At 42.3% G+C, this 26,033-nt stretch overlaps 1 protein-coding gene across 12 annotated transcripts in view; it reads left to right on the plus strand.

Annotated features, from left to right (window-relative positions):
- The window catches only part of LOC109412265 (nuclear factor of activated T-cells 5), a 379,626-nt gene that overhangs the window by 199,119 nt on the left and 154,474 nt on the right, over positions 1-26,033 (plus strand). For all 12 annotated transcript variants that reach the window (XM_062844140.1, XM_062844137.1, XM_062844136.1 and 9 more), the window contains 2 exons: positions 7,322-7,533; positions 7,598-8,054. In XM_062844140.1, the coding sequence (XP_062700124.1) occupies positions 7,322-7,533; positions 7,598-8,054 (669 nt within the window). The remainder of the gene's footprint in view (positions 1-7,321; positions 7,534-7,597; positions 8,055-26,033) is intronic.

Below are 26,033 nucleotides of genomic sequence, written 5' to 3' on the forward strand. Positions count from 1 at the left end.
CAATATACTATACGGGTTGTTAAGTATCGTAACAATATAAAAAAATATTTTTCTCCATATATATTTTTTTGCAAAACCATACATTTTATTGTTAATGAATTGTTCAAAATACTGATACGTGGGTTTAAATATACCGTACATTGTATGGTACATGAATGGTTTCAAACAATAAAATGTACCGTAAATAAATTGTTTTTAATTGTAATTTCACTACTGGTTATACATTTAATTAAATGGTTTTGGAATGGTTTTCTTTTGTTATGTTGTATTGTTTTACATTACATAAACCATATATTGTTATATTATCTTGCCATTTTCCTCCTGTTAATGGCATCTTAGGCTTATTAGATTTATTAGAATGCGCTTTGGGAATTCTCCAGAGCGTTTTTGATAACCCTTCATATATAGGATCGCCAACGTCTAAGTCTGAGTAGTCTCTGATTGCATTAACAGTTGAAGCTTAGGCTCCCATGCCCCACCAGCCAGATAACCGGGTTTTGCAAACCTAGCATTATTTGTGGCAACACTTTGAGCGGCATGATGGAACTATGCCGAGCGCGCTAAGTGGTATTAGACCACTAATGTAGTTGCATGAAGTGGGTGACGAGGTACATAAGTATCATTACAGCGTGCTTAACTGTTATTGCAATATTGAGGCACCAGTTTGACTAAAGTTTGAAATACATAACAACTCATGAGATAACTGTCAAGTTCGATTCAAATATAAGTTAGGTTGAAAAGCGAACCCGCAGACGAACCTATATTAAAAGTCATTTCAGTGTTCAGTCCAGTCCATATGTTAAAGATGGCTCTACGTCAAAGATAAAGTTTGTCAATCGCATTTGATTCGATTGTGGTCGAAGGCAAGTTCACATGAGAGAAGAGGAGAAAACTCCCCTAAATGCAAATACAGCAAGAATAGTGTTGAATTCATCCACTGATTTACGGTAATCTGACCTGCATCTTTCCGGGGTTGGCCTACATTCGCATTTCTTTCGTCGCACTCCACACACCTAGCCTGCCATATCTCTTGGACCCCTGCTTGGACCTGCAGTTCTTAGGACATCTGGTTTACCACTGATTTAAACATGTTATTGACTTAAAATTGACGTTTCAACTTATTCACTTTTTTTCTCTTTGCTTTCCTTTGCATCAAAAAAGTCACAAACATCAACAAAACAAAGCACGGAAAAAATCTTAAACTGAATAAATCTGGTGTTTGATTTGAATAGGTCGAATCTGCATATAGGAATCACAGCAAACATACGACCTATCCAAATCGAACACCAGAAATAATTAAAAATTCACGGAAAAATAATGTTTCGGAAAAGTGAATGGTTCAAACGTAAGAAAAACAGTATAATATATTGTTACATAAAAATCCAATGTAAATGTATAGTATAGCGAACCATATCATTACAATACACTTTATTGTAGCTGGTACACTGTATGGTGCAGGAATGGTTTTCACTATACATTCTATGGTTAGTTTTTATCCGGGATGGTCTTCGCTCAATCTGCTGACTCTTTTGCACTGCTGGATTGATCGAATCAAACAAGTCGAGAGGAAAGTTTGACGAACTTGGATGATCTTGATGGTTCGGTCAAACTGGATGATAGTGGTGGTTGGATCGGTTGGATCAATCTTTCGGAGGGGAAATATTGAGGATATGATCACCAACCTCAATCCTCGCTTTTGCAGGTTGGTCAGTATTTACATCAAGATTCAACATTATCATCCATGTTTTCCTCAATAAAAATGCATGCAATACATATAGCAATATTCCCTGATAAAAATTTCCAATAAAATCACCATAAACTACCATTGAATAATGATAAATTTGACTATTCAACAACAAATTATATTGTGTACGTATTTTCCTGCTGAAAATGGTGTATTGGAACTACAATACGTGTACAATAAAATCAATGGCACTAGAGATTTCAATAATAAAAACACCATAAGTTGAATGGTAGTTGACTTGATTTTTTTCCAGAAAATTTGGATTTTTTTATGGTAAAGATACATAACAACCCCCATTTTCTATTGTAAAAGTGACATTTACAATACATGCTATGGTGGAAAACCATAAGATCTGTTGTTACTCTATCGTTTTAAACAATTGAATTAATGGTAAGTACCATTCAATTCAGCGTGTTGTAACAATCAATTCTGTTGTATCTCTATGATCTTTTTTATCAGGGTTTCCATAAAATTGTGTTTCTTGACGAAGTTGAAGGAAAGATTGAACTTCTTAGTTGAATCAACTTATTGACAAGTGTAAATGGCACTAATAGGCAGGGATGCCAGGTTAAATTTTCAAATGTCTTCCCAAGGCACGCTAAAATGTCTTCACATGTCTTCACAGTCTATATTGTGGCTTTGTTTATAATTAATGCTTAAAATCAAAATTTATGCAATTTTTTCACTGCGCTCTATATTAAATCAAGTAATATAGCGTGATGACCTTGGTAATGACATCCTATATCAAGAGAGGCGTTCACACTACGCCGACATGATGTAGTTTACCGTTTATGTACATGAACTTAAAAAACAATAACGGTGCGCGTAAACTTACAGAAAATGTTTATTTATGTAGATATGTAAATTTATTAACAGATTCCTCAAGAAACTGTAGGGGATTTCGGATATTCTGATTTTAAGGAAATTTCTATGGAAATACTTAAACATTTTAATATTATTTTCATACCTGTTTGGATCCCACAAGGAGTTTCTTTTATAATTCTTCAAGGAGTTGCTTATGGTATTCATCTAAGACTTTCTTTTGTAATTCCTCCAGGAGTCTGGAATACCTTCAATACTTTCTTCTGGGATTCATCCATTTTTTGTGATTACTCATGGAGCTTCTTAAGAAATAACTCAATTCACCGGGAAATCTTCGTGAAGTTTCTCAAAAATTAATCTAAGTGCTCTTCAGACATTCTTCCAAGAGAACCTCGGGAATTGCTTTCAAAGTTTCTAGGTAAATTTCTCCTGGAGTCTCCGAGAATTTCTACAGAAGTTTCCCAGGAATTCATCCATGGCTTCCTCACGAATACCATGGAAGCTTCTGAAGAGTTCCTCCAGGATTACCCAGGCAATTTCTCCTTGATTTGACAGGAAATAACTCCATAAATTACCCGAAGATTTCCTCCAGAACTTCCATGAAAGTTACTTAGAGAGTTCTTCAAGAAGTCCCACAGCAATAATGCATGGTTCTCTCAGGATTTCCCTCGAATAGCTCCCGGATTTTTCCGAAATTCCTCAAGAAGATGGAATTTGGATTTATTTCCAAGAGTTCCACAAAAAATCCGGAAATTCCTTCCGAAAATCCTTGGGAATTCATCCTGAAGTTCCTTAGAAATTCCTCCATGTGTTCCTCGGGAATTCGTACAGGAGATTCTTGGAAATTCCTCCAGAAGTTTCTCGGGAATTTCTCCAGGGCTTCCTCGGGAATTCTTCCAGGAGTTCTTCGGGAATGCTTCCAGGAGTTCTACAGGAACTTCTCCAGGTGTATCTCGGGATTTCTTCCCAGAGATCCATAAGAATTCGTCCCAGAGATTCTCGGGAATAACTACAAGAGATACACGGGAATTAGTAGTTCTTTGGGAATTCTTGCAGGATTTCTTCGGGAATTCGTCCAGAAGTACCTCGGGAATTCCTCCAGGAGTTCTTCGGTAATTCCTCTAGGATATCCTTGGGAATTCCTTCTGGAGTTCCTGAAGAATTCCTCCAGGAACACCGTGGGAATTCCTCTGAGAGATCCCGGGAAATTCTTACAGGAAACCCTCGGGAATTCTTCCATCAGTTCTCTAGAAATTCTTGCAGGAGTTTCTAAGCGATTTCTACAGAAATTCCCGAGAGTATATGTTGTAGCTTCCATGAAATTTCTTTAGAAGTTTCATGGAAATTTATTCACAAGTCCCCGAGAATTTCTCCAGGAATCTCCCAAGAATCCTTTCATAGATTCCCTGCGAATACAATGGGATTTCGCTTAGAAGTAACCGAAGAATTCCTGCAGCAATTGTGGTAGAATGCCTCCAGGATTTCCCATGGAATTTCTCAATGATTTTTTTTTAATTAACCGCAAAAATTATCCGGACATCTCATCCAGAATTTCCACGGAATTTACTTCAAAGTCTACCAGAAACTCCTCCAGCAATAATCCGGAAATTTCTCCAGAAGATCCTCGAGAATTCATCCTGTAGTTCCTAGGGAATTCCTCAAAGAGTTATTCGGGAATTCCTCCAGAAGATATTCGAGAATTCCTACAGGAAGTTCTCGGAAATTTCTCCAGGTTTTCCTTGGTAATTCCTCTAGAAGATCATCGGAAATTCCTCCAGAAGTATCTCTGGAATTCTCCAGGAGACCCTCGGGAATGCTTCCACAAGTTCTTCGAAAATTTTTCCAGAAGTTTTACGGGAACTCTTCCAAAAGTATCTTAGGAATTCTTTCAGGAGATCTACGGCAATTCCACATTGAGATCCTCAGGGATTCCTCAAGCAGTTTCTCTGGAGTTCCTGCAGGACTTCCTCGGGAATTCCTCAAAGAAGAAATTCACGAGGAACTTGTAGAGGAATCCACGAGGAACTTCTGGAGGAATTCATGAGGAGCTTCTGGAGAAATTCCGAGGAATTCGTGGAGGAATTTCAGAGGAACTACTGAATTTTTACGGAGGACTTTACGAGGAACTCCTAGATATATACGAGAGAATCTTTTGTAGAAATTTCCAAGGTACTCCTGGAAGAATCTCCGAGAAATTTGTGGAGCAATTTTCGAGGAACTCCTGGAGAAATTCCAGAAGAGCTTCTGGAGCAATTCCCGAGGAACTTCAGGAGGAATTATCGATGAGCTTCTAGAGGAATTCCGAGGAATACATGGAGGAATTTCCTAGGAACTCCTGCTAGAATTCCAGAGGATATTCTAGAGGAATTCCCAAGGCACTTCTGAAGATTTTTTTGGCAAACTCCTGGAGGAATTCCCGAGAAACTCCTGGAGGAATTCCCAAGAAACCCCTAAAGAAGCTTCCAAGGAACTCCTAAAAGACTTCTTAGGGATCTTCTGGAGAAATTCCCGAAGAACTCCTGGAGAAATGCCTGAGGAACTCCAGGAGGAATTTCCAATGAACTCCAGGAGGAATTTCCAAGGAACTTCAGGATAAATTTCCGAGAAAATCCTGGATGAATTCATGAGGAACTCCTGTAGTTCTCGAGAAATTTCTGGAGAAATTTGGAACTCCTACAGGAATTTTCTAGGAGCTCCTGGAGGAATTCCTGAGGATCTTCTAGAGGAATTCCTCCAGGAGTTCCTAGAACATTCCTGTAGGATTTCCCGACGATCTCCTGAAAAACTCCAGGCGGAATTTGTGAACAGCTTCTGGTGGAATTTCCGAGGTGTTCCTAGAAGAATTCCAGAAAAACTCTTGAATGAGTTTCAAGAGGATTTCCATATGAAATCCTGAAGGAATTTCTGTGGAACTTCTGGAGAGATTCCCACGGATTCTCATGGAGAAAGCTTAACAAGCTCTCTTGGACAAATCTTCGGAAAAATCTGCGGAAAATTCTGGACGTAGCTCTGCTTGAAATTCAAACGAAGTTCTGATGAGAATTTCCGAAAAAAAATCATCGGTGATACTTTTAAAAAGTACCTCTGCTTTTGGAGGATTTAAAAAACAACTAGGGGATAATATCCAGATGAATTCCTCGAGGAGACTCAAAAGAAATCTAAAAACAACTTCTTTCAGAATCTTTGATGACTCTTGATTGAAATTAAAAATATTATTTACTAAAATTTGAGTGTTCTGGAAGACATCTTGAAGCACTCATGGAATGTGTTGGTTGATTCCTGAAAATTTTGCTTTCTTTTTATAATTCCTGATTTAAAATTATTTCAATAGATCAGGATATATCCTAAAATTCCCAAGAAATTGTGTTCGATAAATTTCAAATGTATTTTGACTAAAAACTGCTACAAATTTCTACCAATATAAAGACCGAAAAATTAGGAATCTGATAGTTTTTTTTTATTCTTAATCACTTAACCTAGTTTACAGCTCTATTGTCCACTGGGGCACTACGTGAGCAATTTCAATTGACAGCTGCACTTTTGTACAGCGCCTATATTCTATTCTACTTTATCGAACTGGTTTGCCTTTCTGCTGCTTTCACTTTTTCTACTTTGTACCTAGTAGAATGATGAGCACAAGGATGATGATGGATGGCCGTTGTTCCTTTCCAGTCCGATTGGGGGTCCATTATGAGTAGCAGTTCGCCGATGTCCAGGTATCCGGGTCCGTTTGAGCCATGGGGCTCAGAAGAGGGTCAGTGTCAGTTGCTCTCGGGGGAAAAGCAACTGACGAAAAATTGCAAGTGCCGGGGCTGGGAATCAAACCCATGACCATCCGCATATGAAGCGAACGTGTGACCAACTACGCCACGGGCCCCGGCCTGAAAGTTTTTATCAACAAAAATTGAAACGCATTTCATCTGAAATTGTCGCAAGAATTGAATTATTGGGTTGGATCCACAATATAAATATTAATTTCAGCTTTCAAATGTCTTCAAAAGTCTTCACATAATTTGAAATGTCTTCAATATGTCTTCACAAAAATAAATGTCTTCACAGAAGTTCAAATGTCTTCAAATTGAAGCATGTCTTCACATCTGGCATCCCTGCTAATAGGTAGCGACGACTGCATCGCCAGCTCGTCGCTGTCTCGTTGTATTGGTGTCAACTTCGGGGATGAATACACTCTAAACTTGGGTTAGGCAGAAGGTGGTCAGTGTATAATTCCACAAATACGATACATATATGTAAACCCAGCCCAGCTCTGAACAGTTTCCACCATCGACTGAATGTTTATTATTACATACACTCAGCGAAGTAAACTACCGAAATTCATCAAAATACCTTATGAAATTTAGCCATAACTGTAAAGTATGAATGCCATGAGAATACCTTATGAAAATTGAACATGCTTATTATGACCTAATTACATAAGATAAACTTATGAAAAGAGCAGAAAAATCACTAAATGATGCAGACTGGAATCGATCCATGAACGTCGACGAGATCACTGAGCTTGTGCCCAACCCACGCGGCTATCGACGCTTGAGAATATCGTGTTGCTAAATGTGTATAAAAGCCGAACTGTGAGTCGATTTTGCGTCATAGACCGATCTTATGAAAATCGTTCTAGCCTTTATGAATTGTTTAAAGGCCATTTCATAAGTTAGGCCTTATGATAATCTTAGGTTTATTTGCCTGAGTGTACATATATGAGTTATTTGCGCCCAACTCATCTGACCACCTTCGTTTCAGCTCAACCGCCGGGCGTTCCGGAAATCAGCAAAAAGTCTCTAGTCTCCTGCCCCGCCGAAGGCGGTCTTGAACTGTTCATCATCGGCAAAAACTTCCTGAAGGACACCAAGGTGGTGTTCCAGCGGCGGAAGGCCCCCTCCGCCAAAACGACGTCCACCAGTGTCATACCGTGGGAGCAGGCCGTCATCCCGGACAAGGAATATCTTCAGCAGGTGACTATCCTTATTCCGGTTGTTTTTGTTTTCACTTGTTCATCCGTTTCCGCATCCCCTTCAGACGCACCTGATTTGCACCGTTCCGCCGTACGTCGCCCCGGACATCGTGGAACCGGTAGCAGTACAAATTTTCATCACTTCCGCCGGCAAGAAGAGCGAAACGCACAACTTCACCTACACCCCCAAGGGACAGCACACGGCGCTGACGGCTGCGACAACGTTGGGATCCCCGATTCCGGTGGCCGGCAGCAGCAGCAGCAGCAGTTCCTTTTTCGGATCACTGTCGTCGACGGCCCCGGCCGCCGCCGCCGCCGCCGCCATTACCCTACAGGAAGCCCTGGTGGGAGAAGTGGCCGCAGCCAGCGTCATCGGCGTCGGAGGAGGCCTTCCGGGCGGTAGCAGTGGAAATTTGACGCTCGGATCAGCATCCGGAAGCTCGGTAGGAGGAGGCGGCAACACTGGCACTGCCGCAAGCTTCCATCCCCTAAATTCTAGCTTTAGTAGCCAGTCCAGCGAAGGTAAGAGACTCGATTTTTTTTTTGTTTTTCGTTTTGCGCCTACTACGAACGTGACGAGGGACCTAATTGGTCTCTCTTTTCTAATTAAATCGGAAATATGAACTTAATACTTCTCTAGATGAAGTAAATAGGAAGGTTCTGGAGATTGTGGAGGGTCTCGTTTTCTCCGGAATGGGGATCGAAAACTGCGCGAGGCAGAATCGAATCCAAATGGATGTATGTACCCACCAACATAGGGGCTCTCGTTATCATCTGGACGAAGGCATTTGATTGATATCTCGTCCGCATGGCCTACTTGGTTGATTGCGCGTGTTTGAGATGAGCGACCGAATGGGTGACTGTCGACCGACCGTGAGTGTATGAGTGCGTCCAGAATCCGCGAGTGCGTTTGTGTGGCGAAGCGGGTAACGAAGATAAGAAGGAACCACCAAAGCGATGTAAGGGTTTCCTGTTTATATTGCAGCTTTTGCAGCTTGCTGCCGTTAAATTGCCCTTCACTGAAAATGGAGAGGGTTTCATCGAAATAAATCTTTTCCAATCGTTGGAGGTGCTTACGTTTGCTACTGCTACAGCGAACAAGCATGGCACAGTGGGCAAAATGGGTTCGTAACTGAGGTTTCGGAAGTTGCTGATATTTTTTGTCGATGTTTATAAATTCAAAAGATCTTTGAAAAAAAAACACGATAAATCCCAGATTTGTATCTGAATATGTAGAACATACATTGTAGGATTCCCTATGGACGTATCCACCGATGAACCGAATTCATCGCGGTCTGAGAATTTTGACACTAGAGCGGGGCAGATTCCAATCAGAATTGAAACGATTTCCAATCAGAATAGAACGATTCTGATTGGGAATGACCCCGCTCTAGTGTCAAAATTCTCGGACCGCGATGAATTCGGTTCATCGGTGGATAAGTCCATATAGGGCACTGCATGAAATTCTCTCCTTTGGAGACCAGAGCTCTCCTTTGGAGACCAGAGCTCTCCTTTGGAGACCAGAGCTCTCCTTTGGAGACCAGAGCTCTCCTCTGGGGACCAGAGCTCTCCTCTGGAGACCAGAGCTCTCCTCTGGAGACCGGAGCTCTCCTCTGGAGACCGGAGCTCTCCTCTGGAGACCGGAGCTCTCCTCTGGAGACCACAGCTCTCCTCTGGAGACCAGAGCTCTCCTCTGGAGACCAGAGCTCTCCTCTGGAGACCAGAGCTCTCCTTTGGAGACCAGAGCTCTCCTCTGGAGACCGGAGCTCTCCTCTGGAGACCAGAGCTCTCCTCTGGAGACCAGAGCTCTCCTCTGGAGACCGGAGCTCTCCTCTGGAGACCGGAGCTCTCCTCTGGAGACCAGAGCTCTCCTTTGGAGACCAGAGCTCTCCTCTGGGAACCAGAGCTCTCCTCTGGAGACCAGAGCTCTCCTGAGAGACCACATCTGTCTAATACCTTTTAATAAAGACCAGAGAGCTATTTTGAATCGGTCCTGCTCTACATCCTCCTATCTATACGATCTAGAACCACCTTGGAAACCAGAAAGTTCCACAGCAGATTAACGAATTTCTCACCGGGAGGCCGGAATGCTCCATTGCAAGTTTTTTTGGAGACCAAAAAGCTCCTCCAGAGATCAGAGTGCTCATTTGGAAACGAAATAGCTCCTTTGGAGGTTATGGGCGCTCCTTTAGAGATCAGAGAGCTCCTCTGGAGGGCAATGTGCTGCTCTAGAGACCAAAGTTCTCCTTAGGATACCAGACCACTCCTCTGGAGGTGACAGAGCTCTCTGGAGACCAGAGAGCTAATGTGGAGATGAAGTGTTCCTCCAGAGACCTTAGAACTCCTTTATACGTTACTATGCAGTTTAACCGTAAGGATATCAAGGATCGTACCTAGATTCCAAATTGCACCACTAGACTCATTCAGGAGAGCTTGTTGCAGTTCGAAACGTTTTTCTTGGGATCGAAGAGCTACGTTGAAACTAGAAAGTCAAGTGAGAGCTCATCTGTAGGGAACACAGAACTCATTTCAGAAGCATCCAGAGTTCTTTTCTGAGGAATTTAGAGTTCATGTCATGAGTCTCCGGAGCTCATTTCAAAAGAACCCAGAGCTCATCTCATCTCTCAAGAATCCAAAACTCATCAAAGCACATTTCAGGAGAAACCTGAAAACATCTCTGTAGAATCCAGAACTCATCTCTGTAGAATTTGGAGAGCCCAGAGCTCATCTCTAGGGAACACAGAGCTCATTTCAGAAACATCCAGAGTTCTTTTCTGAGGAATTCAGAGTCGCCGGAGCTCATTTCAGAAGAACCCAGAGCTCATCTCTGGAGAATCCAAAGCCCATCTCTGGTGAGTCCAGAGCTCATTACAGGAGAAACCAGAGGACATCTATGGCGAATCCAGAACTCATCTCTCTAGAATCTAGAAACCAGAGAAAAATTCAGAGCTCATCTCTGGGGAATTCAGAGCTCATTTCTAGAGCGTCCAGAGCTCATTTCAGAAAATCGCAGAGCTCATCCTTGGAGAATCAGAAGTTCAATTCTAGAGAGTCGAAAGCTAGAATCCAGAGCTCTTCTCTGACGAATTCAGAGCTCATCTCTGGTGAGTCCAGAGCTTATTTCAGAAGAACCCAGAACTCATCTCTGGAGAATCCAAAACCCATCTCTGGTGAGTCCAGAGCTCATTCCAGGAGAAATCAGAGAACATCTATGGCGAATCCAGAGCCCAGCTTTGGCAAATCCAGTGTTCATTTCCAAAGCTCCTCTGTGGAGAATTCAAAACCCATTTCTGGGTAGTCGAGCGAGTCCATAGCTGGAGAGCCCAGAGCTCATCTCTCGGGAATACAGAGCTCATTTCAGAAGCATCCAGAGTTCTTTTCTGAGGAATTCAGAGTCTCCGGAGCTCATTTCAGAAGAACGCAGAGCGCATCTCTGGAGAATCCAAAGCCCATCTCTGGTGAGTCCAGAGCTCATTACAGGAAAAACCAGAGAACAGCTCTGGAGAATCCAGAACTCTTTTCTCTAGAATCTAGAAACCAGAGAAGAATTCAGAGCTCATTTCTGGGGAATTCAGAGCTCATTTCTAGAGCGTCCAGAGCTCATTTCAGAAAATCGCAGAGCTCATCCTTGGAGAATCCGAAGTTCAATTCTAGAGAGTCGAAAGCTAGAATCCAGACCTCTTCTCCGTCGAATTCAGAGTTCATTTCTGGTGAGTCCAGAGCTCATTTCGGAAGAACCCAGAACTCATCTCTGGAGAATCCAAAACCCATCTCTGGTGAGTCCAGGACTCATTTCAGGAGAAATCAGAGAACATCTATGGCGAATCCAGAGCCCAGCTTTGGCAAATCCAGTGTTAATTTCCAAAGCTCATCTGTGGAGAATTCAAAACCCATTTCTGGGTAGTCGAGCGAGTCCATAGCTGGAAAGCCCAGAGCTCATCTCTCGGGAATACAGAGCTCATTTCAGAAGCATCCAGAGTTCTTTTCTGAGGAATTCAGAGTTCATGTCATGAGTCTCCGGAGCTCATTTCAGAAGAATTCAGAACTCATCTCTGGAGAATGCAAAACTCATCAAAGCTTATTTCAGGAGAAACCTGAAAACCTCTGTAGAATCCTGAACTCATATCTGTACAATCTGGAGAGCCCAGAGCTCATCTCTCGGGAACACAGAGCTCATTTCAGAAGCATCCAGAGTTCTTTTCTGAGGAATTCAGAGTCTCCGGAGCTCATTTCAGAAGAACGCAGAGCTCATCTCTGGAGAATCCAAAGCCCATCTCTGGTGAGTCCAGAGCTCATTACAGGAGAAACCAGAGAACATCTCTGGAGAATCCAGAACTCATTTCTATAGAATCTAGAAACCAGAGAAGAATTCAGAGCTCATTTCTGGGGAATTCAGAGCTCATTTCTAGAGCGTCCAGAGCTCATTTCAGAAAATCGCAGAGCTCATCCTTGGAGAATCCGAAGTTCAATTCTAGAGAGTCGAAAGCTAGAATCCAGAGCTCTTCTCCGTCGAATTCAGAGCTCATCTCTGGTGAGTCCAGAGCTCATTTCAGAAGAACCCAGAGCTCATCTCTGGAGAATCCAAAACTCATCAAATCTCATTTCAGGAGAAACCTGAAAACATCTCTGTAGAATCCAGAACTCATCTCTGTAGAATCTGGAGAGCCCAGAGCTCATCTCTAGGGAATACAGAACTGATTTCAGAAGCATCCAGAGTTCTTTTCTGAGGAATTCAGAGTCTCCGGAGCTCATTTCAGAAGAACGCAGAGCTCATCTCTGGAGAATCCAAAGCCCATCTCTGGTGAGTCCAGAGCTCATTACAAGAGAAACCAGAGAACATCTCTGGAGAATCCAGAACTCATTTCTCTAGAATCTAGAAACCAGAGAAGAATTCAGAGCTCATTTCTAGGGAGTTCAGAGCTCATTTCTAGAGCGTTCAGAGCTCATTTCAGAAAATCGCAGAGCTCATCCTTGGAGAATCCAAAGTTCAATTCTAGAGAGTCGAAAGCTAGAATCCAGAGCTCTTCTCTGACGAATTCAGAGCTCATCTCTGGTGAGTCCAGAGCTTATTTCAGAAGAACCCAGAACTCATCTCTGGAGAATGCAAAACCCATCTCTGGTGAGTCCAGACCTCATTTCAGGAGAAGTCAGAGAACATCCATGGCAAATCCAGAGCCCAGCTTTGGCAAATGCAGTGTTCATTTCCAAAGCTCATCTGTGGAGAATTCAAACCCCGTTTCTGGTTAGTTCAGCGAGTCCATATCTGGAGAGCCCAGAGCTCCTCTCTAGGGAACACAGAACTCATTTCAGAAGCATCCAGAGTTGTTTTCTGAGGAATTTAGAGTTTATGTCATGAGTTTCCGGAGCTCATTTCAGAAAAATCCAGATCTCATCTCTGGAGAATCCAAAACCCATCTCTGGTGAGTCCAGAGCTCATTTCAGAAGAACCCAGAGCTCATCTCTGGAGAATCCAAAACTCATCAAAGCTCATTTCAGGAGAAACCTGAAAACATCTCTGTAGAATTCAGAACTCATCTTTGTAGAATCTGGAGAGCCCAGAGCTCATCTCTCGGGAACACAGAGCTCATTTTAGAAGCATCCTGAGTTCTTTTCTGAGGAATTCAGAGTCTCTGGAGCTCATTTCAGAAGAACGCAGAGCTCATCTCTGGAGAAAGAATGAAGAATTCCCTGAACAAGATATTCGGAAAAAGTTCAATGGATAGTTCGTGAAAAGCTTCTAGGGGGGGTCTTCTAGATAAACTACTTAAAACGAATTTTGGAAACAAAAAACTTCTGCTAGATTTTCAGAAGAAACTCCTGTCGAAATTCTTGTAAAAACTTTTTTTTATTTTTTTTTATTTTTTTTTTATTTTCTGAATTTCAGAAAAATTAAGAGTAACTTTGAAGTAAAATTATTGATCAGTTAGTTTTCAAGGGAAGCTCAGAGAACTACTCTTGGACAAAATTTTGTAAGGACTCATTCTCAAAATGTTTACAAAATTTATGGAAAATGTTAAGAGGAAACAAACCATCATCGTTTAGCAAAAACTAAAAAGCAGTTTTCTCGCTGGAATCTCAACCAGTGTTAATAACAATTTATCACTGCACTCTGGCCACCATCTGGATAACAGTGAAATAATTTTCAATGATGGATTTGTGACTTAGAGGAAGAAAACTGCTTTTGAAAAATTGATGATTGCTGATGACTGAATGATGGTTATTTGAGCCTTAAAACAAAAAAAAATAAAAAATAAGCATTTTTTTGGGAAAAATTGACAAAATTTCCTGAATTTCGAAAATTTCTGAAGGAAGCTTCTATAAATCTTGAACAACATTGGACAACGGACATGATTTTTGGTTTTCCATGGTAAACAACATGTTTGTATAAGAACCAGCAACCTCGAACAACGCGCTTCGGACTGTGGATCCATTTTTGCCCACTGTGCACGACGATGACGAGCCATTAGTCGATACCGCGTCTTTCCTTTCGTCATCTGCGCAAGAGGGACGACGGGTTGAAAACATTTTTGTTTTATATTTTTGTGCTAACGGTCGGTCGGTTAATCCCCCGTTGTCTAACGGAAATGAGGGACCACCGATACAGCAGTAAGCAGCACCGTGCTGGGACCGATTTGCGCACGGTTCGGCGTCTGAATGGATGTGCTGGAACAGACGGAAATGGGTGATTGCTGCTCATTGCAATGTGGGATGAGAATCTGGGATGAGCTACTTGCAACGGTCGATTCATCGAGTGAGTGTCCATGCATTTACCGATCGGTGGCTTTTGTGAGAATTGTTCCATTTACTATTACGACGCCACAAAATAGTTTCTTTGAAAAACAAAAAATGAGGAGTACCAGATGAGCATTGTTGTCATATGAGTGCTCGGGTAGACTGTTCCAGGAGATGCGTGAGTTCCATGAGTGCACGTTAGCTTGTGTGTATGCTTTTGAATGAGATGGAACGAGTGAACACAAACTGAACGCAGAATCGTTGTGTGGCACTAGATTTAGCGCTCTGAGGGGGTTGGATTTTGGAATGTTGCATCATTTCCTCTCGTGAATTACAAGAACAATGAGTGTGACAAAAGATGTAGGCATCATTGAGTTTGGGCTTCCATTATTGTTGTTTCGTATGCTGACAACTAACACTCCAACAGTGGATTGTGGCAATTGACGTGCGCAGACGGTCGATCATCCCATTGTTTTGTCGGAACTCACAGCGTTTCAACATGGTGAGTGACCAATGAGTTACCTCTTCAACTGGAACTCGCAATTCTTATTTTCAAATGACAAGCTTCTATGAGCAGAACCTCTCCATCGAAAGTGTCATGAGCTGACTTTCATTAATTGAGAAAGCTTTGTGATTATAAGATCACTCACCGTTAGTTCGTTTCGAAATGGGACGCGATTCGTTACGAATCAGATGCCATGAGTGGCAGCCACTCTCGCAGAGAATCGTTCACTCTTTCTGATTCAGAACGTGGGCGGATGAATGGATATCGCTTTAGAACGGTTTGAATGATATTGGTGTTTTGAGGTTATGCGGCTTTTGCCCATCGACGTGTTTAAAAGAAAAACAACAACCGGCTAAAACAAGGGTGTGCCATTCCGAACGGGATTTACCCGCATTTGCCAGAAACCTGGCAGCAACCCTGTTTCACACTGTTACTTATCAAACAACCCGCTTAAACAAGAAACCCTTTTGGTTCTGTATTCACTTTGGAACTCAGAGACAAGCTTTAGAGTAGAGAGGAGCATCTACGCGCAAGCAGCATCAGCATCTGATTGTGAAAGAAAACTCATCATCATCATCATCATCATCGCCGTGAGTCTCCCGTGGCACCGCAGGAAATGGGCAAAAACGGCAGCTGCAGTTTAAACGGCATCGACGTAGTATGCCATGAGAAGAGCCGCCCAATGTCAGCAGGTGTCTTGCGAGTGGAACTCAAACTCCAGTCACTCAAAGAGTGACACACACAAACACACAGTCTGCAAGTATTAAAAAGAAAACACGGAAATAAATCGAAAAAGCGCGAAGGATGCCAAAAGAACAAACCCGAGAAGTGATACGATGGCGCAACGGTGGCAGCAGCACGCAGGTAATATAACAACCATTTAGACTGTGGGGGCTCATCACACATTTCCCGCCTTCCTAACCTCTTCCCACTGAACAACAACCTCAAAAAAGGTCGGTCAAAATTTCAAATTTCAACACCCGCACCTCTCTGTCCCGGAATGTTTTCCTCTTTTTTCCTAAATCCTCAAACGATTGGACTACAGTAATTGGTATTATCGCTAGAACTATTGGATTGTGAGTGAAGCACGCGTTCCACCGACGACAATCGAACCACGAACCGACACGCTGAAACGCGGTTTCTGCAGAACTGTCGCGCGCGATGAGTGCCAAATGAGTGGCACACCGAATCGTACACCCGGGGGGTATACTGAACTGAACATTTGTGGGAGTTGGACAACTGAAAACCCATTTACTTTGAAGGTGCCATCGCCTCCTTTTTATGCGATGAGTGCCGGATGAGTTCCTTTCACCGATTGACGCCGATCGCTGAAATCGTCAAAGTGGCGAGGTTAGAATAGATAAAGCAACGGTCGCCATGTCTCTGGCGTCACACTGATTTGATGCGGTGAGTGCCAAATGAGTTCCTTGCAATGATCATTCTGGTAGCTAAAGCAGCGATTGTTTTTGACGAAGTTCAACACAAAGTTAGAATCAAATCAGTATTTTACATCACCGAACTGCAAAAAAAAAAAAATGACGAACATTTTTGTTTTTACTGAAAATTTATGGTATTGGGTTTTTTCATTGGGATCATAGTACGACTCAAAAACCGTCGCCATTGTTATGCGGTGAGTGCCAGATGAGTTCCTTCCGCCGATTAACGCAGACGCTGAAACGGTCGCCATGTGTCTTTACGGTGCCTATTCCTATGTATTTTACACTGCCGTCACTCTGATTTGATGCGGTGAGTGCCAAATGAGTTCCTTTCAATGATCATCCTGGTAGATAAAGCAGCGATTGTTTTTGAATAAGTTCAACACAAAGTTAGAATTAAATCAGTATTTTACATCATCGAACTGCAAAAAAAAATGACGAACATTTTTGTTTTTACTGAAAATTTATGGAATTGGGTCTATTCATTGGAATCATAGTACAACTATAAACCCCTAATTGATCCACCTAGCGGTGATGGCGCCTTTCTCGTGCCTTAGAAACCCCATTTCGACAAAACTCAAGTGACATGTTGATGAATATCGCACTTTCATACGTTTAACAAAAATCCATTTCATGGCACCAGATATGATTCGCTTAACTGGCTTTTGATGTTTGATCCATGAACTTCAAAAAGCCGCTATCTTGTATTTTGAACCGCTATTTTGGATTCAAGTCCGCAATCTTGGATATTCTGGACCCTAGACTTCTTCGCCATACCAAATATACCCATACTGAATGGCTTTAGAGCCTGAAACTCCATTAAACAGCCGCCATCTTGAACTTGGAGCCGCCATCTTGGATTTTAGACCTCCATCTTGGATATTGTGGCCGCCATTTTCGGACTCCGGACCGGACATCTGCTTCATATCAAATATGTTAATATTTCATGATTTTGGAGCCTTTGACAGCCGCCATCTTGAATTTTGTGACGCCATCTGGGATATTCTGGTCGCCATTTTTGGAATCCAGACTTCTTCCCATTACCATGGTTCTTGGGTTTAAAACAGCATTGAACAGCCGTCATCTGGAATTTTGAACATTCTGGTCGCCATTTTTGAACTTCGGACATCTTCCCCATACCAAGCATGCCCATATTGCATGGTTTTAGAGCCTAAAACACCATTCAACAGCCGTCATCTTGAATTTGGAGGCGCCATATTGGATTTTATACCGCTATCTCGGATATTTTATTCGTCATTTTTGGACGCCGGACATGATGTTCAAGTGATTCAGATCTGACTCACTTCATAATCAAGTGATTTCAGGTCGGTCTGATTCACTTCATATTCAAGTGATTTAGGTCTGAGTCATTTCAATCCAAGTGATTCAGGTCTGATTTACTTTATATTCAAGTGCTTCAGGTCTGATTCACTTTATATTCAAGTGATTCAAGTCTGATTCACTTTATACTCAAGCGATTCAAATCTGATTCACTTGATATTCATGATATTAAAGTGATTCAGGTCTGACACACTTCATAATCAAGTGATTCAGGTCTGATTCACTTCATGTTCAAGTGATTCAAGGCTCATTCACTTGATATTCAAGTGATTCAGGTCTGAGTAATTTTGATCCAAATGATTCAGGTCTGATTCATTTCATGTTCAAGTGATTCAGGTCTGATTCAGGTCGGATACACTTCATATTCAAGTGATTCAGTTCTGATTCACTTCATATTCAAGAGGTTCAGGTCTGATCCACTTCTTGTTCAAGTGGTTGAAGTCTGAGACATTTTGATCCAAAAGTTTGAGGCCGGATTCACTTGATGTACAAGTGATTCAGGTCTGATTTACTTCATATTCAATAGGTTCAGGTTTGATTCACTTCATGTTCAAGTGATTCAGGTCTAATTCACTTCATATTCAATAGGTTCAGGTCTGATTCAATTCATGTTCAAGTGATTCAGGTCTGATTCACTTCATATTTAAAAGGTTAATGTCTGTTTCACTTCATATTTAAGTGATTCAGGTCTAATTCACTTCATATCCAAGTAATTCAGGTTCCATTCACTTCATATTCAAGTGATTCAGGTCTGATTCACTTCATGTTCAAGTGATTCAAGGCTCATTCACTTCATATTCAATAGGTTCAGGTCTGATTCACTTGATGTTCTAGTGATTAAGGTCTGAGACATTTTAATCCAAAAGATTGAGGCCTGATTCATTTGATGTGTAAGTGATTCAGGTTTGATTCACCTCATATTCAATAGGTTCAGGTTCGATTCACTTCATGTTCAAGTGATTCAGGTCTAATTCACTTCATATTCAATAGGTTCAGGTCTGATTCAATTCATGTTCAAGTGATTCAGGTCTGATTCACTCCATATTTAGGAGTTTAATGTCTGATTCACTTCATATTCAAGTCTAATTCACTTCATATTCAAGTGATTCAAGGCTCATTCACTTCATATTCAAGTGATTCAGGTCTGAGTCATTTTAATTCAAGTGATTCAGGGCTGATTCACTTCATATTAAAGTGATTCAGGTCTGACTCACGTAATATTCAAGTGATTCACATTCAGCCCTGATTCACTTGATATTCAAATAATTCATGTCTGATTCACTTCATGTTCAAGTGATTCAGGACTGATTCGCTTCATATTCAAGAGAATCAGGTCTGATTCACTTGATATTCAGGTAATTCAGCTCTAGTTCACTTCACATTCAAGTGATTCAGGAGTGATTCACTTGATATTCAAGTGATTCAGGTCTAATTCATTTCATGTTCAAGTGATTCAGGTTCCATATACTTCATATTCAAGTGATTGAGGTCTGATTTACTTCATATTCAAGTGATTCAGGTCTGATTCAGTTGATATTCAAGTGATTTAGGCCTGATTTACTTGATAATAAAGTGAATCAGGTCTGATTCCCTTTTATATTCAAGTGATTTAGGCCTGATTCACTTGATATTTGAATAATTCAGGTCTGATTCACTTCATAAGCAAGTGATTCAGGACTGATTCACTTCATATTCAAGAGAATCAGGTCTGATTCACTTGATATTCAAGTAATTCAGCTCTGGTTTACTTCATGTTCAAGTGACTCAGGGCTGATTCCCTTGATACTCAAGTGATTCAGGCCTGATTCACTTGATATTCAAGTGATTCAGGTCTGATTCATTTAATATCCATGTGATTCAGGTCTGATTCACTTTATAAATTGCTTTTCATTGGCAAATGTTCATTTTTTCATGCTCACTAGCGTCACCTAGCGGAAGAATTGTGACCCAAATCGCTTGTAATTATGATGTTCATGACTTTCCGAACAACTTTTCCGAAGACTTGAACTTGCTATCTCATTAGGATCACGAGATAGAACTAGTTAATAGTGCTCATTTTTACATGCTCACTAGCGTCACCTAGCGGCAGAATTGCGAATCACACTGCTTGCCATTGTGATGTCAACGACCTTCCGAACAGCTTTGCTGAAGACTGTACCACTGCATATTATCAGAATTTCGAGATAAAGCAGCACACATTTAGCTGTTTTCAGGTGATGCTAAACTTTTTGCGGGCTGTTGCAATATTCAATTTAAGTGAGTCCGTACTTATGACGGGTAGTGTATTGGATTTTATGCCGCTATCTTGGATATTTTGCTCGTATTTTTGGACTTCGGACATCTTCCCCATACCAAATATACCCATATTGCACAGCTTTAGAGCCTAAAACACCATTAAACAGCCGCCATCTTGAATTTCGAGCCGCCATCATGAATATTAGGCTGCCATCTTGAATTCTGGGCCGACATCGCGGAATTCGTGATCTCCAGTGTTGATTTCCGCACAAAATTCGTCAACCATGCTTAAGGTTTCAAAAATCACCGCAACTCGATGTGTCGCATGATGGGGCTTGGTTCAGTTTTATATACAGCCAGTAACTCCGGAACGCCTTGACCGATCTGGACCATTTTCGATAGCAAACAATGCGGTAAAATTCCGGTTCGATTCGAGCTATAATCCGAAAGTCCGGCCAATGGGAAGTGCCTTAAAAGTGGGTGAACTTATTTTGCGCACAGACATACATACGCACATACATACACACATACAGACATCATCTCAAATCATCGAACTGAGTTGATTGGTGTATGCGACTTGATCCTCCGAGCGTTTTTTTCAAAAATCGTTTTTTGAGTACACTTTGTGCACGAGAAAGGCAAAACACCGTCACCATTTTTATGCGGTGAGTGCCGGATGAGTTCCTTTCATCGATTGACGCGGATCGCTGAAATCGCCAAAGCGGCGGGGTTAGAATAGATAGTGCAACGGTCGCCATGCGTCTTTACGGTGCCTATTCCTATGTATTTTACCCTGACGTCACACTGATTTGATGCGGTGAGTGCCAAATGAGTTCCTTCCCCAATGATAATTTCAGTAAATGAAGCAACAGCATTGGGCTGCACCTCGACCGTTTCGAATAAGTTAGACACACTTGATCGGTATCTTACATCATCGATCTGTGAATAAAAGAGGTACAACTCCTGAGTACATTTTCGCTTAGTACTTTCTTTTTCGAGTTCTGGCAAGAATTTTCTTACGGTTAGACTTATGTAATTTAATCAAGAATCCTCCGAGTATGGAACCCACACCAATCCGAGTAAAAATCCATGCTATGGACTTATCCACCGATGAACCGAATTCGCTCGGTTCGAGAATTTTGACAGTAGAGTCGTGCCGTTTCCAATCAGAATCGTTCAATTTCGATTGAAACGAACTCGCTCTAGTGTCCAAATGTTTGGACCAAGTGAATTCTGTTCATCGGTGGATGGACTTATCCACCGATGAACTGAATTCATCGCGGTCCGAGAATTTTGACACTAGAGCGGGGTCATTCCCAATCAGAATCGTTCTATTCTGATTGGAAATCGTTCAATTCTGATTGGAAACGGCCCCGCTCTAGTGTCCAAATTCTCGGACCGCAATGAATTCGGTTCATCGGTGGAGATAAGTCCACGCTGCAGGTTGATCAGTGAAGTTGTGATTTTTGTTTTGATAAGAAGATGTAGTATTTCCGTTCATACGATTAGAAGACGTCGTGGAATTGAAAGTGATGCAGATGACAGAGGATACAAGTGATGAACACCTCTATGGTCATGTTAATATTTCAACACTCTGGTAAATGTTGGCCAAGGTAACATCTTTAAGTCAAATAGCTTTGAGGAGGTCCTCAGAACCGACAGAAAACCAAAATAGACAAAATTTAGGCTTTATGGCGGTTCTTGGAGTCTCTCCAAAACTAATTGGACTTCCAATTGTTGCTGGCGTTCATCCAGAAGTAGAAATCCCGAATAAAATCTATCTTTTTTAGGGTTGAGCGAGCAGCGTACCGATAACTGGAACCTCATGACTGATGACAATCTTGTGACAATCTGACCTGGCTAGTTTCCGTAATCGACGTCGTCATCGGATGAATAAATACCTGGATGAATTCGGTTGGGGAAGCATTTCGTCGTCGAAAGTTGCACGCAAGAAATCATCGCAGCCGGCGCATGAACTTCTTGCAGTCACATGAAGTGAACTGCAAGAAGCAATCGGATGCGTCGGCAAAGAAAACTCTTCTGTGAGAGTAGCGAAGCGGATTCGTATAGAGAAACCAAAAAAAAAAACGAATGGGAATGTTGGATAATGCTTCGAAAGTTTGGAGGTATGTACCTGTCATCAGAAGGATCTATCTATGACTAAAAAGACTATGCTGTTGAGATCTCCACGTGATCGTTTGATGTGAATCACGTGGTTTATGCTTATGTGAATCACGTGGTCTACACTTTTCAATTTCTTATTGGGAAATGCTGGAAACGGCTATCGGCTCGGATACACCAATGTTATCTCTTTTTCAAACTTTTAACTTCAATTCTGAATAAACTAAGAAAACGACTAGGCATCAGAAGGTTCTATGTACTTCTTAAAATACTTACGAACAGTGTTCCCTATCCTTTTGTTTAATCCAATCTCTAATCCAATTCGGTTGATCCAACATAACAGCGACTTATCAAACATTTTCCGTTTAATCTTACATCTTGAGAGATATTCAGAAGTATTGCTAGAAATTTCCTGGTCTGCCACGTGCAGATTTTCACCTGTTGCTTTGGTGTCTCCCTTCTCTAAAGCGAGACATTGTTGCAGGCCCCGCGATCAGATTTTCATCTGCCACTTTGAAATCTCCCTTTTCTTCTCTGAGGCAAGACATTGTTGCCAGCCCCGGTCAGATTTTCACCTGCCACTTTGACGTCTCCCTTCTCTGAGGCTAGACATTGTTGTCAGTCCCGGTCAGATTTTCACCTAGCGCTTTGGCGTCTCCTCTTCTCTAAGGCGAGAAATTGTTGCCAGCCCCGGCCAGATTTTCATCTGCCACTTTGACGTCTCCCTTCTCTGAGGCTAGACATTGTTGTCAGTCCCGGTCAGATTTTCACCTAGCGCTTTGGCGTCTCCTCTTCTCTAAGGCGACACATTGTTGCCAGCCCCGGCCAGATTTTCACCTGTTGCTTTGGTGTCTCCCTTCTCTAAAGCGAGACATTGTTGCAGGCCCCGATCAGATTTTAATCTGCCACTTTCGTAAGCTCCAGCCTGATTTTCATCTGCCGCTTTAGCGTCTCTCTTCTTCTCCCTGAATCGAGACATCGAGCCCCAGTCAAATTTCCATCTGCTGCTTTGACGTCTCCCTTCTTTAAAGCGAGACATTGTTGCCAGCTCCAGCCAGATTTTCATCTGCCGCTTTAACGTATTTCCTCTCTTTTCTGAGCTGAGACATTGTTGCCAGCCCCAGCCTGATTTTTACCTGGCGCTTTGGCGTCTCTCTTCTTTTCTCTGAATCGATACATTGCTGCCAGCCCCGGTCAAATTTCCGTCTGCTGCTTTGACGTCTCCCTTCTATAAAGCGAGACATTGTTACCAGCCCCGGCCAGATTTTAACCTGGCCGTTTTGCGTCTCCTCTTCTCTGAGGCGAGACATCGTTGCCAGCTCCAGCCAGATTTTCATCTGCCATTTTGACGTCTCCCTTTTCTCTGAGGCGGGACATTGTTGCCAGCTCCGGTCAGATTTTCATCCGCTGCTTTGGCGTCTCCCTTCTCTTCCGCCGCTTTGGCGTCTCTCTCTCTCTCTCTCTCTCTCTCCTCTGAGATGAGACATTGTTGCCAGCCCCGACCAGATGTTCTTCTGCTGCTTTGACGTCTCCCTTCTTTAAAGCGAACACGTCGGAGCCCTGCAGGAATGCAACAGGGAAGGATTTTTGTAAATTCGACGACCCGTTCTCACGGCCAATCGTGACATACAAACACATTTACTGATATTTACCTATAATATCCATTCTGCATTATTCGGATTCCAGCCTATCCCGTTCCTATTGCATTGCAATGGGTTCTTGCTCGTCACCTACGAGGCGGTAATTCAGTGTTGACAGTTGTAATTATAATCCTACCCCGGCCAGCATGGCCTACTCAGTATGTATCAAATCCGCAAGGCGAACGGCTTTAGTTTCATCTGCTTGTGGATTTGACTCGCGTACGCAAGATGTTCTGCACGATTTGAATGGTGATTCGGCCGCAAATCTCTGCATCCTTCCTTTTATTTCTCACTTTCCCAGTTTTCGGGGGAATGGTTTTGTGGAAAATGGAATTTTGGGAAATGCTTCCCGGAGGAATGTTATGGAATCATTTGGTCAACGATATTTACACCAACGTTTACAGGCAATCGATCGCACGACTAAAAAGCGAAAATGAAGACGTATTCCGAGGCATGTCACGTGCTCGTGTGGCTGCCTCTACGATGTAGTCACTTTGCAAACACTTTTTCTCCGGATGGGCGTAGCGCCAGCAGCCGTTTCACGATTCGGCGATCGACCGAATTCAAAACAACGCGGAACAGAAGAAAACACGTGACAGACGGTTTGAAAATGCAGCCTGCTACGATCCGGCGGCTCCTCCGACGCCGACTGCACGTTTACTATTGCTGTGCACCATTATGTACCTATTGCTTCTAAAGTTCCATAGTTATCAAGTCTGTAACTGGAACCCTCACTAGTTTTCAATTCAACATTTTCTGCGGAAATCTTCTAGCATCCTTAGGCTGATTAGTTCCGTGGTTTTTGGTTCACGCTTTACCAACTTTCTTCTGATTCGAGGTAGGTGAAAAAAAATCGTTTCTCAAAATCTTCTATCGCCTGAAACTCTGCAACAGAATTGCGCGACGACGAAAAACAAAGGAATCCACGAACAACATCCAGTTGGAAAACCGTTTCCGATTGTTCGGCTTCGTTCTACCTCTGCAATCCTACACACTAAAAAAAAGTGGCACCGTTTTGAGTAGGATTCTCTCCTAAACTGAGCTTTTCTGGAACAGAACAACACTGTCGGAAATGCTTCTACGGCTCTAACGACGGTGAACTGAGTGCTAAGATCTAAAATAGTATCGGCACATGTCGATTTTTGATAGTGTCCGAACGGAAATCGGTAAGAAGTGCCGAAAGTCGAACACTCAGACCAACGCCAACGCCCATAGAGTCGAAAGAGTTGTGTTTGTGTTGCTTTCGAACACCTTCTCACTTGGCGAGAATTGTCTGACCGTGTAGTGTGTAGCCAATGCACGAACCTTCTGCTTCCAGCGCTGCAATCAACGCTGCATAGAGTCGACAAAGAAAAAAAAAACTACAAGAACAACAGCAAAGCGGTTGGCGATGTTTTAGGAAGGTGGCAAAAAGTCGAACCGCGCCTGCTTCGATGTTGGGCGGGGATGCCGATTTCCACCACCATCAGGTGTTTACCTGAAAGTAGGAGACGAAAACCATGAAACGATCAGCCAGCTAAAGCTCTATGGCGGTGCTGGTAACCACGTGATCGTTTGGTGGATCGAATCACGTTGCCAACATGTCGAGTGAAGGCAATCTTTTTGGGACTTTTTACCTACTCAGTATAAATCCTCACACTTTGGTTGCATTGCAACAACTGAACTGAACAGAGTTTTCGGGTGTACGTTTACTGATCTGATATATAGGCTGAGATAAACCCTGGATAAGTCATCCAATAGGTATAGGAAGCTTTTCTTGGCCAAGGATTGGTATTGAGATTCGATTTTTACCATTAATACGGTTATTAACTGAGAGCTCTCTCTGCCAATGACCATTTTGCATTTGCGTATCGTGTATAGCGGACACGAAGGTGTCTGTATGTCCAAGGAAGTCAAAGAAATTTCCTATTGTGTAGTGGGAGTAAAACTCAACTTGATAGTTTGGTGGTTACAATTAGAATGAATTTATTTGTAAGTGTCAACTTGTGGCTGAAAATCATGGCTTGCTTGTACTGCTCCAACATCTACTCCTTCAGAAAATCTCGTAATACTACTATCATCTCCAAGTTTGGGTTGTAATGCGTCAGTAGGAGGTCGGATTGTAGAATCTTCTTGAACTCTTCAAAAGCGTTCTGACTGTTGCGGAATGGCAATATGCAATCGAAGCAACATAAGCGTACTAACTTGAGCATAGCAACAGATGTTATTATGTACAGTAGACGTTCGATAACTGCAACATGTTTACGTTTCACTTACCGAATGAAATTCGATAACTGCAACAACTGACAGACGTCAAAGAACTGTCAGTTGCCGCAGAATGCAGCCAATGTGCATTCGAAAAACATCGCATTGCATCAAAAGTGCATGCGAAAAACATCGCATCGCTGTTGACATTTCAGTTTGATGGATAGCGGTGTGATAACTGCGAAATTGTTGCACTTAGCGGACTTGCAGTTAAAAAGCATTGCAGTTAAAGCGTTTGCACCGAGCG

Source organism: Aedes albopictus, chromosome 1 (genome assembly GCF_035046485.1).
Source record: "Aedes albopictus strain Foshan chromosome 1, AalbF5, whole genome shotgun sequence".
NCBI classification, from domain to species: Eukaryota; Metazoa; Arthropoda; class Insecta; order Diptera; family Culicidae; genus Aedes; species Aedes albopictus.